The 19,595-nt window shown below is 35.5% G+C and overlaps 1 protein-coding gene across 2 annotated transcripts in view; it reads right to left on the bottom strand.

Moving 5' to 3' along the window:
* LOC131056355 (probable protein arginine N-methyltransferase 6) overlaps positions 1-19,595 on the bottom strand; it is a 218,425-nt gene that overhangs the window by 166,929 nt on the left and 31,901 nt on the right. For both annotated transcript variants that reach the window (XM_057990715.1, XM_057990714.1), the window contains exons 2-3: positions 14,594-14,659; positions 14,345-14,413 (exon numbers count right to left, since the gene is read on the bottom strand). In XM_057990715.1, coding sequence (XP_057846698.1) covers positions 14,345-14,413; positions 14,594-14,659 — 135 coding nt within the window. The remainder of the gene's footprint in view (positions 1-14,344; positions 14,414-14,593; positions 14,660-19,595) is intronic.

The raw sequence follows: 19,595 nt of genomic DNA, 5'->3' as shown, positions 1-19,595 counted from the left end.
ATTAGTAGTAGTAAGTAAAGAGCCTCATTGCATATCATTTGAAAGCATAAATTAGACTCATAGAGCATCCCTTGTGTTTGAAAGATTCATCCCCTAAGAACAACTATGTAAGTCCCTTTGGATTACCAGCAATCACATCAACCATTGAGCTTATCCACACGTCAAGAACTGGCATTTGGAACCTTGGAGTCACCTCAAGTGATCATTTGGATCAACATTTGAGAGGATTTTGTTCAAGAGAGGATAAGATACCTTGGTATTTTACTCTGTGTATTGTTGGTTGAAAATTTTGTACACCTGGGGGATGTGCAAAATTGTGGTTTCAGCCACAGTGTGTGAGTATGATACTCTCCTACTTTTGGGAAGGCTCCCCCTATCTACAAACTAAACTAATCTAATATGGGTGGGACAACAATCTTTCTTCTTCTTTCAAGAAAAACTATACTCTTTTCTCTTCACAGAAAAGTAATAGCAATTGGAAATAAATAACAGCTAATACAAAAATGAGACCTTTTTTCGTAGGATTTTGGAACATAAAGGGAAGCAAAGTTTCCATGAAAGCACAAAGACCTCTGTCACTTCCCCGAGACGGGAAAACAAAAATGAAAGCACAAAGTCTTTAGCAATTCTACTGTCCTATCAGCCTTTTTTAGATGATTTTCTACTAACCAAGCACAGTATGTAGCAGCTCAAAGTCTAACTACATGATGCACTTCACCTTACATGCACAAGTCTTAAAAATAGAAGCAGCACAAAGTCTACAAGCTATCTTCCCACTTGAGCTTTCCACAATAGCTTCAAATATGATAAGCAGCTCAAAGTCTGCAAGACCAAATCTGAAAACCAAACATATAACTCTAAACACAATTAGCAGCTCAAAGTCTCCAAGATTGAATTTCAATACCTCTTAAACAATAGAACAAAAATCACAATCAACTCCAGAAAATGTCGTCACATAACAACTTGAATTAGCACAAAGTCTCAACACAACTTGCCTCTTTTATTGAAATCAATCTGATTTACACCTAAGCTCAAAGTCTTAAGAGTGCACATAAAAACTGGCAGAATTTTGTTGCATTGCCAAAAGATTAAAAGTTACAATAACCCCCTCAAGTATTTATAGGAGAGGAACCTTGAGAAAAAGGTGGGAGGATCCTAACTAACTTGAGAAATTCTCTCAACCACCATGACTTATTCCAACTACCAACTAAGACTTATTCAAAATTACAAGTCCTATTCTAAATTGACTTGTAATCAGCTTACTTGTAATTAAAAAGTGCAAATGATAAACTTGCAATTACAAAATTGTTTTTTTACAAGTAAACTTGTCAAAAGGAAAACTACAATTCTGAAACTATTATGTGTCTGAAGGCACGACTCTAACTACATCATCGTTTGTTTGTGATGATCTTCATGCTGCTACAAGATGTTAGAACTTGAAGTATTCTGGATCGGTGAAGACATCTTGAATCGGAACAAGAACTTGCACCCTTGATAGTCTTTATGTCTTTCACCAACGAACTTCAATCTTATTTTCTTGCTTGGGGTAATACCATTCATTCAAAAGGGAAAGGGATGCCTTCCTCTTTTCATGTCATGACCATCTCTCTCTTGAAAGCATTCTATAATTTGCATCCATGAATTGTTGTTGTATCTCTTATTTGTATCATCCTCCAATCTTGAAATCTACTTGCAAAATAAGGCCCATACCTTAATTTATTGATTTGCTAGGTCGTGTGTGCAAACAGGACTAACAAAGGAAGGGATGATAAATTGATGCAAAAATGGGCTCACAAGTGAATTTCGGGTTCTGGAAACTTCATTACATGCATGGAAAAACAAGAGCATTAACTTGCAATTGTGGAGAACAAACATGCAACTTCATATGTGTAATGGGTATCCACAAGTTTGTACTTGTAATTGGACCTTTAAGACTCATTTTCAAGTGTTTTTGAGTGCATTTTGGACCAATTTGGGGTTCTGGAAGGCTGATTGCAAGTGAAGACACAACTTGCAATTGGGTTTTAAAATTCCGATTGCAAGTAGACTTTAAATGGGAAAAATGGATGAAGGTGTGAAATGAGTGGATGAAATGGTGGGAAAGGGATTTTGACATGAAGGAGAAGATGGCAAATTTGGATGACCATGTACATGTATGGGAAGGAATATTTTCAGCTTGACAACTTGGAAAAAGGGAAAAACTTCAACTTGTAATCAGAGTTGTAAAACCTGAAATCAAATGAATGGGAAAAATCTGAAAGAGGGGAAAATCATACAAATTTACAAATTGCATTCAAAGAACTTATCCATTTGGGAAGATCACTTAGAAACCCAAATCCTTGCTTGGTCAAAATGCACTAGACCAAAACAAACAAGCTTGGGAAGAACTGAAATGCTCCATAAACAAACATGCTGAAAACCCTTGGCAGCCAAAAACAGATTTTGATTCAACCTCCTCCTTCAAAAACGGCATCCAAGGAGGAGAAAGAACGGGTCAATACGCCTAGCAAACCCACGTATTGAAGCAAAGAGATGAATTGCTTAGGTTAGGAGACCAAAAACGCCTCCATACATGTTTCAAAAACGGATTGAAATGAGGCAAAAACATGGCAAATGAACAGCAAAACGCCTTCCATTTGGAAAAAAAACGTGGCCCAAGATGCAGCAAAAACGCTTCAAAGATGACACGCCTCCCTTCTTTCATGGATTCTCCCACAAAAATCGGATTCAAACTCTCCCAAAATCAAACTACTTGGAAGGAAAGGCAGATTGGGTTCTTCGCAAGAAAATACAAGTTAAAATGCTTTGCAAAAGACATGTAATCGGGTTTTAAAGACTTCTAAAAGTTTTAAATCTCACTTTTCATCACTTAGGCAAATTCGGGTTTGTGAGAGGAAAGAACAAAAAGACATGTCAAAATAACTTGTAATAGGGAAATAAAATCCCCTTTACAAGTTTAAAATGACTTTGACAAAAAGACTTGTAATAGGGAAATAAAATCCCTTTTACAAGTTTTAAAATTAACTTAAAGGACATAAAACATGTAATAGGGAAATAAAATCCCTATTACATCTAAAAATCACTTAAGTAGGAACTTTTAAAAGAAATTACAAGTTCTTTTTAAACTTATAATTTTAAATTCACTTGCAATTTGTCCAAAAAGTTCCAACAATGACTTAAAAGACATAAAAAGCAAGGGGGAAATAAAAAGTAAGTTACAAGTGACAAGTTTTAAATAAAGTGCACTTGTAATTGTTTTAAAATTTCCCTACAACACAAACAAGAAAAAATTAAAACTTGAAATCAAAGGAAAATTTCCCACCTACAGTCAGGAGGAAAAAACCCGAAATTGAAGAAAAAACATAGCAAACAAACTTGAAACATGATGAAATTTGAAACGTGGATCGAAGATGGACTGAAGATTTAGTCCAGTTCAGCAAGAAGCAAAAATTTTGCCTCAAGAAGCATGCCTTAAGAGTAAAATCTTCAATCTGCAGTGACTACTTTGAAACCCGAAATTGTACAAAAAGCTAGGAAAAAGAAAACCAAAACTCACCAAAACTTGGACAATGATGGCAAAGGCACCCCCCAATGATTTGACACTAACAAATGTGAGTTTTGTACCTCGTAAAATGTGCCTTGGAGACAAAAACAATACATTTAAACCAAAATTTTGTAAGGGTTGTCACATTGAAAATTCAAAAATGGGGACAACATGTATGAAGTGCATAAAAAACACATCAACACTTTTATTGAAGATATGGTGGATTTTGTGTGTTATTTCAATATGTTGCATGGTTTCTACTTCGTTAAGTTTAGTTAAAGTTCATTGATCTTAATGGAGAAATGCGATGATATGTGATGAATTCCTTGGTTCGTACTTTTTGTGGTTTGTTGATTGTAAGCTACAATGTAAAGAGCCTTGTTATTGTGTCTAAGTTCAATTGTGAATGTTCCATCTGGATTGCGCCAACATTAGGTTTTGGATGGATGTTTACAATGTGAAAATCTTTCACTAACTTAGGAGATTGCACTCTTTCTATGGCATTGTGAGCTATCTTTGGTGAAGTAGAAAGTAGTTTCATAAGGAATTTGTCTATCAACGCATATCCATTGTTATCATTGTCCTTAAAATAAGCATAGATTTCCTATCCCTTTATCCCTTTTGATATTTCTTTGTTTGAAAGAAGTTAGTTTGCAAGTTCCAATTGTGATTCATAAACATAAGTCCCTTTGTGATTACCAGCATATCACATCACATACTCTGAGTCTATCCATTTGCACTGTCAAGACCTAACTAAAGAAACCTTGGGGTAATCCTATTTGATCACATTGTTTAGCATATAAGGTTTCCATCAACAAACCCTTGGCTCAACTTCTTCTCCTTCAATCGACAACCTTTTGATGCCCCGAAGGCTGCTCTCATACAATTATATGAAGGATCCTGACTACATTTCCCAACTTCCCTTGTCTAGAGAAGGTTCTCCTGACTTTTGAGCTTGACTACATTCTCAAGAAGGGTTCTAACATGGAAATCGTCTGATTGTATTTTCCTTGAGTGATTCTCGTAAACTTCTCCTTTGTTCCCTTTACTCGATGATCCTTAAAGATTGCCTAGTCTCATGGTCTTGACCACCTTGTGGCCCCTTCTCGTCTTTATCAAGTTTTAAAGGCATGAGTCACTAAAATCTGACCCAATTTCTTTTAAGGCAATAACACCTTTATTGCTACATCTAATAAAATAATACATGAATTAACAATAAAGATGGCAAATGCATCCAAGCACAGGAGTAAAATATATCTTTATTTGCACATGAAATTATTACAAATTATTACAAAATACGAAAGATGATCAACCAAGGATCGAAATTGATTCGACTAGATCATACTACTTTCCTTGACGATGCATAATCTATTTGAAGGACCCAACGGTTGCCAAGAGGAACACAATTGTCAACCAACTAATGCTCATAACTACTTGATGCCAACAAGCACTTAATACGAACAATTAATACACAGTCAGATAACCAATATTATTAAAGCAAAACAATATACATTGTATGCTGATGAAATATCCCAGACCAATTTTTCAATTTGTCAATTACAAAAAGTAATGCAACACACATCCGTTAGGGTTAGCACTTAAACCAAAACGATGCGGAATACAACTCTGACCAAGAATGTACACCAGGATCCCGGGTTGGGCAAAGAGTGAGCATATGGTCAGAGGGTCTTAAAGCATTCTGAAAGTAACTCTAACCAAGAATGTGCCCAAAATGGACTAGCATATGGTCAGAGGATCTTAGTGCATGCTGAAAGCAACTCTAACCAAGAATGTGCCCAAGATGGACTAACATATGGTCAGAGGGTCTTTACAATTACAACTGCTAGAAGGAAAACTCGACACCAAGCATGTGCTTTCAAACCCAGGGTGGGAATGGAGCTACCATATGGCGGAGATGCTAAGAACTTAGAAATGGAATTAAATGTACATGACAAGCGTGAAATGAAAATGTGAAGAAATGCTGCCAGTACTACTGTTCAGCTTACAATATGATAGTGAATGCTTGCCAAGATCATAAGATTAAGACTATACAATGCTGCAACAATATAGAAGACTCTCCCCGGGCTTAACAAGAATGATAAGTCCAAGAAATTCTACTCATGGATCAATCTTAATATTCTGATTTACGACAGACCTGCACTTGAAATGCTTAATCAGCAACACATGGAATCACTAAAATGCTCATTACTCTCTCGATACTAGTCCGAATGACCCAAAACCAAAAGCAATGGCTTCCTATGAAGGAACCGACCAAACCAATACCAAGAAATCAGACATTAACCCAACAGATTATTTAACACGAACCCCAAGGCAATTCCTAGTAGTGACGCCAGGCAAGAATGGCGATTCTTCTCTATAAAATAAAACACTTCATAATAGAATCTGCAAATTTGCACAAAGGAGCACCCAGCCAAAACAAGAGGAAATATGCAATACCCAGAATGAATATGTTTTTATTTTGAAATATATGAGTGAAACTACAAATCTGCCCTGCTAACCGCGACTCCCGAAATGAAATGAAATGCAAATAACTAAACTTCCAGCACAACTCAAGCTACAATGCAATCCTCACTACAAACTCTCACAACTACACTAAATCACCACTAGTTGCTATCTCTCAATCAAGAAGCAATGCCAAGGCTAGGAGGCATTCATTCCTCGAAGCAACCCCAATACCATTCTGGCAGAGTAACATTATAATAGACATAAGATAACAAATGAAGGGAAGAGGCCTCCATTTATAAGCTTAACAAGAAATCTCTAGAGGCTTCTAGAAAGTGCGCCCTAATTTCACATTTGAATTTTCCTCCAAGAGATGGCGCCACTTTTAAAAGCTTAATTAACCTTTATTTTAATTCACTTCTCTTCATAAAGTTGGCACCCCCTTTTCATAAGCAAGATTTTAGACCTTAGGAAATATTAAATCCCTTCCATGATGCGTCCACCCTTGAAGACCACCTTTTAAAACAACTTGAAGTGATGACGCTAGGACAAGGGGTCAACTTTAAAATATAACATTAAAACATAACATTATTTAAATGAAATGAACTTATCTCTCCAAAAACATCTCAAGGCCAAAAGTGACGAAGCCAACTGAACCAACTGAAGAAGAGAACCAACTGTGCCAAAATAATCAGGACCACTGCCAGAAATAGAATTTACTAAAAATAGTAAATTCCAAAAAGTGCTCGGAACACAAAGTTGGACAAACCACTGCGAAGCCCTCTGAAAACCAAGAAAGAATCCGCGATCCAAACTCTAATTCACGAGCAACAACAACCTCCAAAACTAGAAACCCTAATTTCCTTTCCAAATAGCCTACGGGTCTCTGGAATAGGCCAATGGACCACTGAATGCACATCACTGAGAAGGGGACATTACAGTTGACTACAATCAGCAAAATAGTGTCTCCTCCCCCCTCCATTTGCTAGTGGTATATGTGTGTCAATCTTGTAAGTTAAGAAAAGCATAGAGTCTATGTTTTGTTAGTTTGGGATTACCCTAGTTTATTGGAACAATGGCATAAGAAACCTCTTCCTTGATAGACCCTAGAATCTACTTAAATGGGGTAATAGATATTTGTTATCTACATGGTTCGGATCATATTGCATCCTAGCACCCAAACCAAGACCAATATTGACCTACCAATTCTATTAAACAAACACAGTGAAGACCTATTACTCTTTTAATTGTTGGTATTTATTCTTATAGCACATGGTTATTACTGACAATGCTTATCCAAGGAAATTATATGTATTCTTTCAGGATTTTCACATTAAGTAAAAAGATTTGGGAGCTTAATAGTTAACAGCATAACTATGATGGAATTAATAACTGAGTTCAATATTGCATTAATAGAACTGCATAGGGACATTGATTTAAGAACGGATTGTTTTAGAAATGTATAAATAAAAAATTGTGGTGACCAAGATAGGGTTGTTAAATGCTGGTCTTCCTTTTGGCAACTAGGAAGGTCATGTGGAGTCTATATACACAATGTGGAAGACTTGTGTGAGGTTGGCCCTTTCTGAAACCTCATGTATTGTTCACTTTGACTGGTACAACAACAGAGATGATGTGTAGGAGCTCAAAATTCATGTTGTCAAAGCTTATTGACACCCTAGAGGCTGTGTCCACACTTGTATGGACTGAGAGAAAGTGAATTGCAAAGCTTTGACCTTACTCTTGTTGGAGTTTTTCCTAGTTTTGGGGCTTCTCCAGTCCACATGATGTTCTCCAATCATTGTCTTGTGTTTTTTCTTGCACTTTTGATCTCTGTTGTTTTGCATTTTACATAGTAATACAAACTCGATGAACATGCATAACTGTTAAGGAACACTATTTTAGGTACAAAACTGTTTGCTTGAATGTGTGTTGAAGGGTTGACAGGAGAGTGGTCTGTAAGTTGGTGAACACTAGGAGAGTATCTTGTCAAAGGCAGAAATTCAATATCCAACGCAACAACGCAACAATATAAAGCTTTGATACCAATATGATCCATAATTGCCATAGTTACACCAATGAGTAATTTACCAAAATGGAATCTAATTAGTTCATTTATTAAACTCAATTTGATCATAAATCAGAAACATGAGTTGAATTAGTTCACATAGTTTTGGAAATGAATAAAACATGAAGACAATGAACATTGAAAAGAGACCTACATATAGAGCACACAATAACCATGTATACTATTTTTACGCAAGAGAAACCCACTGTGGGTGAAATTTTCCATAAAGATGGGACTGCATGACAGAATTGATGAGCACAAGGGAGGGGGGAATCAGTATAACGACAATCTTTAACTTTTTAAACTTAATATCATAAGCATAAGCATATCAATTGCATACTAACAACAACATAAGATGAAACAATTATGCAACACAAGTAGAACACGCGATTTATGTGGAAACCCTAATGGGAGAAAACCACGGCAAAATATTGCTTATATAAACTCTTTACAAACTTTGTAGGCTCCAACCTACTAGAGGCACCAACCCCTCATTCAATTTCTCTTCAAAAATTCTGCTATAACTCTCTTCTTCCAATCTGCCCTTATGCTGATCATAAATCTCCCATAAAACTGATTATTATCTCCTTAAAAATCTTCATATATTATTCTTTATAAAACTGCCATAAATGCTTCACAAGTCTGCTCACACTTCCTCTTTAATTCTGCTCATATATTTCCTCTGATTCTGCTCATAGATCTTCTTTAAATATGAAACACATTCACTCTATCTCTCATATATACTTCTAAGTTTGCTCCAATTTAATATAGTATTCATTCTCTTTATTTCCTATATTAACTCTTGAATGATCTTCTTGTATTTTCTTCGTGCATAAATCTGTTGTGATAAAATTTTATTCTTTGTTCCTTATAAATTCTTCATATATCTCACTTCAATCACACAGTGATTTATGTTTAATGATGTAACTTCTTGTTCTCCACGACATCTTATTCCTTTTTCATGTTGCCATCTCCAAATGAAGTGATACATCTCTTTGAAGAGAGATCTTCTTTCATAGAGACATGACCTTTGTTATGAAATGCCTTCATTGATGTTTATGGCTGCCTTTGTAGCATATTAATTGCTACCTTAATACTAATCATAATCGCTTCTTTTATTGAGTTCTTTTAATCTTTGATCGCTGCCTTGTCTAATAACTAATGGTAATAGCTGTCTAAACAAATTGCCACCATTATCATATACTCCTTAAATTGCACCTTTGGAATAAATTACTTACTTTTTCCTTTCATGTTTAGCAAATATTAATCAATCCTCATCATCAGTGCTAGATTGTTGACTTTGTCTTATTGTTGCTCTTCATAACACAAATAAAAATGCTTAACATGATGTTTGCAAGACTTACTATATTTGCTGCTCCTCGTAATAATGTTCACTTTAATCTCAATCGGTGCATAATAAACTTAGTTGCTGCAGTGATAATAAATCTTTATTTTAATTGTTCTCCTTCTATTGTAGGCAATTCTTTATAGTTGATTCCTTCATGATATTTTACTCATATGCCAATGATAGTTCAAAAGCCTTACTCCAGCGATTAATGCAGCTATCTCCCTGTTAAACACTGATCTTAGATAAAGATTGCAACCTGTTGCATCTATGACTGTAGATGACGTGGATTGGGTGACAGTCCCAGTTGCTATCACATTATTAATTTACTTTCCGAATGCTGCGATAATTGATATGCATTCAGATCTCGGACCAAGTTGCCTCTATTAATGTGTATTGCTGGCAGTGATATCTTCTAGAATTGCTACTGGAAATGATGCGATAGGCTCCATCCAGACTGCAGCTACTCTTGTATCGAATGGATTTACTTTCTCAATAATCTCCCATGCACATCAGAATCTCAATAATGCAATGATGTACAGTGCTCTCTCCACAGCCTATTCTAAAATATTCTCCAAATTATGTATGATGTAATGGCCACATTTATACCTTCTGACAATATTTAGGTCTGACAATATTTAGGTCTGTGTAGTACTGGAAGCTCACAACCTTTGCTCATTTTTGCAATCTGTTCTTTGCATCCACCTACGCCATAATATGTAATATATGGCTTTTCTTCAACTATTGTCATTGTCACATTGGTGTCAGTCTTGGGGTTGTTTGTCCATTTCTTCTCTAATATGGTACTTCGAAACAATCTAACCTTATCATACTATCAGAATTATCTCTACAGGTGTCTGATTGATCAACGTATGCATGAGCATGCTTTATCAACTCTACTGCCAAATCATAAAACTCTATTCCATCAATATAGCGTTTTGAATATGATCAATGTATTCATGTTTCTCAAGTTTTGGATTTGTATCATCATATCAAATGATAACCTTGTCTTTCACTCATTTGACATCAATGATAACTTCTAACAATCTTAACTGAGTGCCTTTGACATCGATGACAATATTTCATCTCTGCACCTTTGACATCAATGGCAGCACTCTAACAAGAATAATGTCATGACCCCAGTTTGAAACCATAATCATGTCAACTAAGTATCTCAATTTTGTGAAGCATCTGGAGAGACAAAATTGCAATAATGAAAAAAAAGATCGTACAACAATCAGATAAGCATTGCATGGTATCTAGAGAGTTGAAGTAATAAGCCAATATTAAAGGAGTCACTAGGCAAAAGAGAACTCAATCGATCAAGAAAGTACCATTCGTAAATAAAGAAGACACATATAACATTAAGACGCAAGACATAGATAACATCCCCGATAGAGCAATTGCTGATAAGCGATCAATAATAAAACATCGACTAATGCCAACTAAAAACAATCAACGAAGAGGCATTTGATATCACTTCAACCAGATCATCGATTTGGAAATTTATTTATCTCTTATCCTTAACTGGATCGGCTCATCTAGAGAAGGGGCTACTGGGAGGGGGGAGTGATTATGTCCCATCCAAATCTCAATCTGCTCGAGGACAAGCAAATTCGGGACGGGCAAACTGTCATGAACCATGCCTAATCTATGTATGATAAAAACCAAATATAATAAAAATCATAAATTGTAAATACAATGGTTCAAATTCTAATCCATAATTCTTTTTGAATTTATTCATATTTATGTATTAAATGTTGATGATCCCTATTTTGTGTTATATATCCTCATAATTTATTTATGAAGAAACATCTTGACTATATTTACTGATTAATAATCAGTAGTTGATTACATTGATGTTACAATGATATTACATTAATTTACATTTGTTTCGAATGATAATTATATTATAATGATTATATTATCAATTTACATTGTATTAAAACATATATGATATTAGTTTGACCAATTAACCAAGGCACAATAACCCCAAAGTCAAGCAACGGTTAATGGGGGAGACATGACTTTCAATAAGCCACACCTCTCCCCTAAAGAAACATCGGTCACTCCTTATTTAAGAGAAAGCCCGATACTTCTCGGGTGGGGGGGAATATAAGAAAGGGGAGAAAAATATTAAGGCATGGAGAAAAAGAAAGAGGAGGTAAGACAGCATACTCTCACATGGGGGATAAGAGAAAGGGAAGGATACGAAGGAAATATAGCAGTCACATTGACTGTAAGAAAAGCAGCCAGTTAAGATTTATATGGCCCATTACAATACTAAGTGGGATGCTATAACATTAATTCAGCACAATACTAATAATAATAATGGGGTGACAGTGCTAGTATAAATTAACATGGTTACCACAATAAATATTATTAATACAATTAATGATAATACAGCTAATACAAAGTATTCGTGACAGATTAATAAATTAATACAAATATTCATACAAAATTAATTCTATTAATAACATTAATACTGGTAATAATTAAGCAATGCGTTTTCTATTGGTAAAATTTACTACTATAATGATAACAACAAATGTCGACAATTCACTAAGTAAATAATTGACATTGTAATCTGAATGATGCCATATCGAATTTTATTCTTAACCCATAGATTGCAGTGATATGATTCTTCGTCTTTCTCTAATACTTGCAAAGATAGGGAGTGTGTGGGGGAAAGGCAGAGTAAATTGGTCACATGGCGAAAAATGTCCCAAGACGGGTAGAAAACCTTGAGGGAGCCGCATGTAGACTGTGTCATGCGCCCTTGGCACAGTAAATCTTCCATCTTGTAAGGATTAGCAGAATAGGGGAGAGGAGCCTCATGCACTCTATGGGAAGTAAATCATACAACAAATTTACAATCTATTCATCTTAATTGAAATTGGCATAAGTAAATAACTGATAGGTATGCATGATATTAGCTATGGTTGGAAAATATGAAAAAAAATCATTTTGTATAAAGGATGAGCCCCTTTTCCTAGATCCTAAAATTATTGCTAATTTGTGTTTTTAGGGTGCATTTCGGAAGGGGTCATCACAAATAACAATCATAACTTGAAAATGGAGTATTATAAGCCCATTGTGTGATTACAGCACTCTCCTCCAATGACATCACACTGTGATGCAACAATTAGACTACTCAGAAAATGAAAATCTGTTATACACACCTCCTAACCTTAAGACCAACTTTAGATGTTTTGCCAATGTTCTCACACATTAACTTGCACATATAAAGGCATATCAAACCAATGGCAACACCCCCAAGTGTTTGAAAGTCAACAATCAGGCATATGAGTTGATTTGCTTTCCATGTGGGCAGCTTTTTCCTTGCAGTTCAAACTAGGTCTGCTAATGTGTAACATGTTTGATAAGTTTGGCAAGTGTCTGACTTGTCACCTTCTGATAAGATAGGTCAGACAAAAAGTAGGTTTATATAGGACCATACCTTGGCTATTCCAAGGCGATTTCTGAACACACCAATATATTCAGCCCAGATAAAAAATGTCAGCTTCTTTGCAAAACAGGGTGACAATTTTGGAAAGGCAGACCCTGGTCAAAACAAACATATTTGAGGATGTTGAACACGCCACGGGGCTCCCAGAGTTCAGACTTTCCATGGGACCTTTTCCAAGGTTCCATTATATCTCTGCACCTAACTGTCTACCCCATGCTTCTTTTTGCCTTGTTGTTTTCCATCTTGGCCTTCTCAATTTGAACGTTGGGTGTGTTTGTATAAACGAGTGAGAAAGAAAAGCTCATTGAGTTTGAACTGATACATGGACCAATCATTGGCTGTAGATGTTCAAAGAGGCATTGAGAAGAAAACCCTGCTTCTTCCTAAGACTGTTGAATTGGGCTTATCATAATCATTCTCTTTTGAATTTCAGTAAAATCTATAAGATAAAGTAGGGTAAAAATTAAAACAAACAGAAAAATTATTTTCGGCAGGAAAACAACTTGTAGAAGAAAAACTTGGACAGCAACAGAGAATAAGAATGCTCACCAAGTCTTCATGTAGACCCTTATCAACTATAATTATATCTCAAGTTGATTGAGCAATGAGAAATACAATGACTAAACAGATTTTGATTTAATATTTGTTGATTTCAATTTGTTTACTTATATTTAATCATTAATTACCAAATTAATAATCTTATGAAATTTCTATACCTTCAATATTTCCAGATGGGTTCCCCTATTTATGAGATCTTTACACATACTGAAATCAGGGGGTTATTACACATGTTCTCAATATACATCCCACATCCACACACCCTTGAAATTTGCAGTAAAATTGGCTACATACTGACAGTTGTCACCAACTATCACAATCCATCCACATATTTGTCATATATGGTGGTCCAATAATTTTTACACAATCGAATCCAGAAATCTAGAATCATATCAAATTATGAATTGTGGAAATCTGATATCATTAATGGTCCAATTATTGTTCAATGAAATACTTCCAGCCATTCTAGGCCCAAATTATATTACAGGGAGAATAATCCATGTGTACACTGCATACTCCTGACTAATAAAAATGTGTCCTAATTAATGCATTGTCTATTGTTCAAGTTAAGATAAAATGAACATATTTTGAAGCTAGGAACTTAGCTTGCACAGCAAACTCTATATCTGATACCAGACAAAGCAAAAAAGACAACAAGGGTACTTCTTGGTGTTCTTGCTTGAAATGCTACATATTGTATTACAAACTCCATGCTCATGTGTAAGGGATTGAATCCATCATACTCAAGTAACAAACTTAATTAAATGTCTCTTTAAAAGGACAAAAATGGACCATTTTCCTTGATAAAAATAGACTATATAAAAATATATAAAATATACTGCATAAACCCATTAAGCCACAACTCAAACAACCTTCTCCAATATAAAGACAAAATACCTTTTTAGCACCAGCTAATGCACAAAATATTGACAGTATTCCTGTGCCACATCCTACATCAACAACCACCTGCAGCTCCATCATAAATTGCATAGCAACAGAATAACCAGTTTGATATAAAAGTTGAATTACATAAATATAAAGACTACAGTTACACAACCATGTGAATTAAAACTACTAGAGACTTCCATTTAAAAGTTCTCATAAAACTCGACAAGACAATCTACCTAAGAAAAATCAGACCATTACCTTTCCCTGAATGGTGCTTCGATAATGCAAAATGGCAGCTCTATAAGTTTCCGTTCGTACACGATCCTACAAACTCCCCTCATATTATTAACCAAAGAAAGACCAGACTTGATATAAAAACGTTTTTCAATGTATAGGCTTGCGATTGCAAAAAAATATTAAAAAAACTACATTTTATGCAAAAAGCCAAAATAGCACTTTAAGTACAATTGGAAGACACTGCAACAAGTGGACATCCTCTAGAACAAGTTAACATATACACAATTGTGAGAACCATGCACAAAACACACTTGTACACTTCACTCAGTCTTATAAATGAGTGAAATTAGATTCAATGCTCAACAGAGACAACAACAACCTACATACAATGTAGACAATATTAACAACAAATACTTTTCAATGTTGTTTCTAACAAAACTATGGTAACTAAAAGTTTTTATGAAATTGCCACTCAGATAGACTGTCATCACATTACCATGCACAATCCATTTCACAGGCACCTAGTGACAATCATAATAAATAACCATGTTTACCTTCACAATCTCCTCATTCTTGCTTATGAGACGATACAAAACTGAACATGCTTTTTATTGTAAAAAAGGAAAACATTTGTGATGCCCATTTTTGTTTATGATATAAATTAATATTGTGGAGTCAGAAATTGGTTATTTCCATGATATAGATCAATTAGGAAGATAAACAAATAAATACATATAAATGAATTAGTTACACAATATAATAGATATTAGATATGATAAAAAAAAAAACTGATCAATCTAATCTATGAAGGTTCATCAAAAAACTTATTGAACTTGAACATAATCAAGAGGCTCTAATGACAAATTCCTTGCGTTATCACTGAAGAGAAAAATAAAGGATTCTCGAATTTAATCGTGGAGGAAAAGGTAAAGATATCCCTCTCCCAGCTTCACCCTGAGAAGGCTCTTGGCCAAGATGGCTTCCCTGCAATTTGATCAAAAATGTTGGGGAATCATGGGCAAAGATATACATGATGATGTGAAAAATTCATAGAGATCAAGGAAGAACTTATGGGATTTCAATACCATAACTAGTCTTGATTCCAAAAAAATCAACTAGACACTTTGGTTGATTTTCACTCCATTTCTCTCCCAAAAGGGTGGGAGGAGATAGTGGCAGGCGTAACATTAGAAATAGAATGGGTATTGAGAGGATCTAGAAATCGCTAATTGGTTGAAGATATTACTTCCAGTGAAACTTTTAGAATAGCAAAGTAGATTTATCCCCAAAAGGTTGATCACAAATGACATCATTATTTCCCATGAAATCATACTCTCAGTTGTATCATCTACAATAGAAAGTAGGATTGTTAAATGGATATAAGCAAAGCTTATGGTAGAGTGGACTTGGATATAAGCAAAGCTTATGATAGAGTGGACTTGGAGTTCTTTATAGATATACTTGAAAATATTGACTTTTGCAAAGATTGGACAGCATGGATATTTAGCTATATTTCTGGGATAGCAAATTGTGATGAGGCTAGGACCATAAAATACATTTCGACAAATAAACTATGGCATCGAGATTGAAATATCCCCTGCTCATAAATGACTATATAGGCAAGGAATATCGTCAAACAAATAGCTGACAACCTGCTGATCTAAGACTCGGCCTGTATAACCTGTGTGTTATGCAGTTTCTGGACTACAGGATAACTTGGGTGTTATGCTGTTTGACTGCTGCAAGTTTTCAAACTTGTGTTTGGAAGCATAAACCTCAAAGAATAATCAAGGGATGACTACCCCATCAACACTATAAGCCTCTAGGGTGATGGTCTGAGTTGTATTTGTGTTTACCAATGCAATAGTATGAATAGATATGCAAGAACATGAAGCTACAGCAGACTGTAATTTTGACAAACAGTTTTCATGCAACCATATAACAACATGGAAATGAATACAACCTTATTCCTCCACTTTATTAGAAGCAATAGAATGATTTACAATGCCAAAAACAAGGGCCAAGACTCTTGGCTTCTAAACCATGAATTTCAGTATGTCTGAAGACACATGACAGTCGTGGATTCAAATGTACCAACTGAAATACAATGAAAACTAAGTGACAAATGAACCTAGAAAAATATCGCCAACGTTTTCTATTGAAGAAGCAAGCAATACCGTGGCTTTTTGAGCCTCCCTTAAGCCAAATTGAATAAACCTCCAGATCGCCCCTGCTGCAGATGTAAAAGACTGAGAATAATTAATTACCAGCTCCAAACACAATCTCTTGACTCCTAAAATACTCACTGTCTGTCCCTAATCAAAGCGCTATTCCCAAATACCAAGTTCGATGCCTATCCAAAGGGTAATCAGCAAAATCGAACCAATGGAGGTTGCAGTCCGATTTGTTTCAGATCTGTGAATATTCCTGCAACAATACTTATTCTCCTTCAAATGTCTTCTTTGGTGGATCGCCTTATGCTCTCAAGGCAAGCGATGACTTCTAGTGTAGGACTTAGAGCTTCAACTAAGAGGTAATGGCAAAATCGTGGGTATGGAGGATGGAGCCCAATTTGTTTCAGACCTGCTCCACGGCCATCAATCTCCCAAAATCCACCTTCAATTGGTCTTCTACTGAAATCGCCTTTCTTTCCCAATGAGAATCAATGCACCAATTTGCCAAATATGGAAAGACTGAAAAATACCTCAAAGATGTCTACCATGAAATTCGCATGAACTCAATAAGCACAATGTGAAGGATTGAGATTATCCCTCACTCTCAGCTGCAACCCCTCGGAAGATCTTTCACTCCCTCAGTTATGCTATCTATGGGAGTTTTCGTTCCCAAAGACAATAGTCTGCAGATACCCCGTGGTTCTACAAAAACCCAATCAATCCAATAATCAATATCTACAAAAACCCAATCAATCCAATAATCAACTCCTGGCTACCTTGAAGCTCAACTTGATCTCCCTTTATACTTTTTCACCCCAACATCCAGAAGCTTTTAGAAGTGACTTTATGATATAATATTTACTTAGTCACTTTATTAAATTAATTAAATTAATTAAATATAAAGTCATCTTTTAATTTTTAATTTATTTGATAACTTTATACATAATTAATTTAATATTATTAATTAAAATAATTAATTAAAATATCCATGAAAAATAATAATAATTTGGACAACTTAACTAATTAAATTAATTAATTAATTCTTCTCCAAAAAAATGGGGACATTACAAAGATAAAATATAAATCAAGAAAAATTCAATATTTTCTTCTTCAATACTAAAGAAGCCTTTCAACAATAGATTACGAACATCTCATTAGAAGCTTCAATCAACTTTGTTGTCATTGTGTCATTGATGTCTGTTGACGTGGCTAAAATCGCGGAACTATGACTCCATCCGGCCAACGCAGAATAGAATGCTAAGTATTCTATCCTCTCTTGAGATAAGGAAATCTCTAATGCTATTTCAATTGATCAAAGGGGACAACCTCAAGGTTTGGATTGTCAAGTCTTGACATCAAGATTACTCAGTGATTGATGTGGTTTGCCGGGAGCACAAGAGGTCTTACGATTTTGCAACAAGATGGTTTGCTGCGATTTTCGGACTGCGAACTAAAATCAAAAGGGAAGGGTACAGGAAGCCTAAGGACCGAGATGATACCAGCTGATGCAGCGGGTAGAAAGATTTCGATAAACCAATTCTTGTTTCGCCAAAGACACCCTCACAACTAGACAAGAACGGTGCAAGCTCCAAGGGATGAAGGATTTTCAGACCGGAGACACTGGTTTTAGGCACCCAATTCTGGTGCACCCTAAAGACGAACACCTGCAATTGAACTAAGCACAGTTTGGGTTCAGACTAACCATGCACGGTGACCTACAATCAACAAACCCCCAATGGTATGAGCCAGAAATGCATCAAATACCCCTCTACACTTCACCATTAAAATCCCTGCACTCTAAAATTAACTAGCTGAAAGAAACCAAGCAAACAAACTAAAGCACAGACAACAAACACCATATTTCAATGTTCATATATTTGCTTCAGCTGCCATTAAAACAATTTCTGCAGCATCTCTATGCTATGCCTAAAATCTAACCTATTCTAACTCTAAAATCTAACTACAAAATTCTAACGCTTTACAATGAGAGGCATCCTGCCTTTTATAGATTTTACATGTCGAACTGGTGGCCAGGATTGATTGCATCCAAGGGCTGCAATCTGCCTTCCAAAAGCTGGCAACTTTAACCCATGCCCACTCAATTCCTAGTTATCTATCCAACCACTATCTCAACTACCTGCAACTGTCTGGATTCAATTTGACTCTATCTGGTAGTTGGACATAATTGTCCACAACTAACCTGTTTCCCCTTTATTTCAAAATATCTTAAGTTGGGCCCACGAGCAGTTTTACAATAAAACAGTTTAAGTTCTTAAAACTGAGTTCCTGGAATTAAATCCGGTTGTATATTTTTCCTGACAATACATGATTTTTGCATTCGGAGTGTTCTTCGGTCTATGGTCTCAATGATGGACTTCAGCTTTGTGGTCTGGTGGCGCAGCGGCACGCTTCCCAAAGCTCGATTCCGATCTCGCGCTTCTGCATCGCGTTCCTGCAACTTTTTCTTCAGCTTTCAGCGCCTGACTCCTTGACGTTTCAGGCCTTCTCCTGGTTCTTCCAAACGATGCCTTCGACCTACGAACAATCAATCTCACTCTAATAAATCAATTTGAAAAATTAATTAAATTAATCTTAACAAACATTAAATTTTTAACGTCTGGCTCGACAAGCTCTTTGTGAGATGTATCTTTTGAATCTCTCACTTCTTACATGAAGTTCAATCTGTCTTCTTGATCCGCTCTCCTACTTATACAAAATTCGGCTTGAGAGGTGAACTGCGAAAGATTTTATTTTCTTGTATCTTTTTTTTATGCTTTGTCTCTTTAGCAAAATTTGGGTATTTACACCAAACTGCGAGAGATTTTATTTTATGAGTTTTACCTTTACTT

The sequence above is a fragment of the Cryptomeria japonica genome, chromosome 7, assembly GCF_030272615.1.
Source record: "Cryptomeria japonica chromosome 7, Sugi_1.0, whole genome shotgun sequence".
Lineage (NCBI taxonomy): Eukaryota > Viridiplantae > Streptophyta > Pinopsida > Cupressales > Cupressaceae > Cryptomeria > Cryptomeria japonica.
The sequence above is the reverse complement of the archived record's forward strand: the minus strand, read 5'-3'. Positions and strand labels throughout refer to the sequence as shown.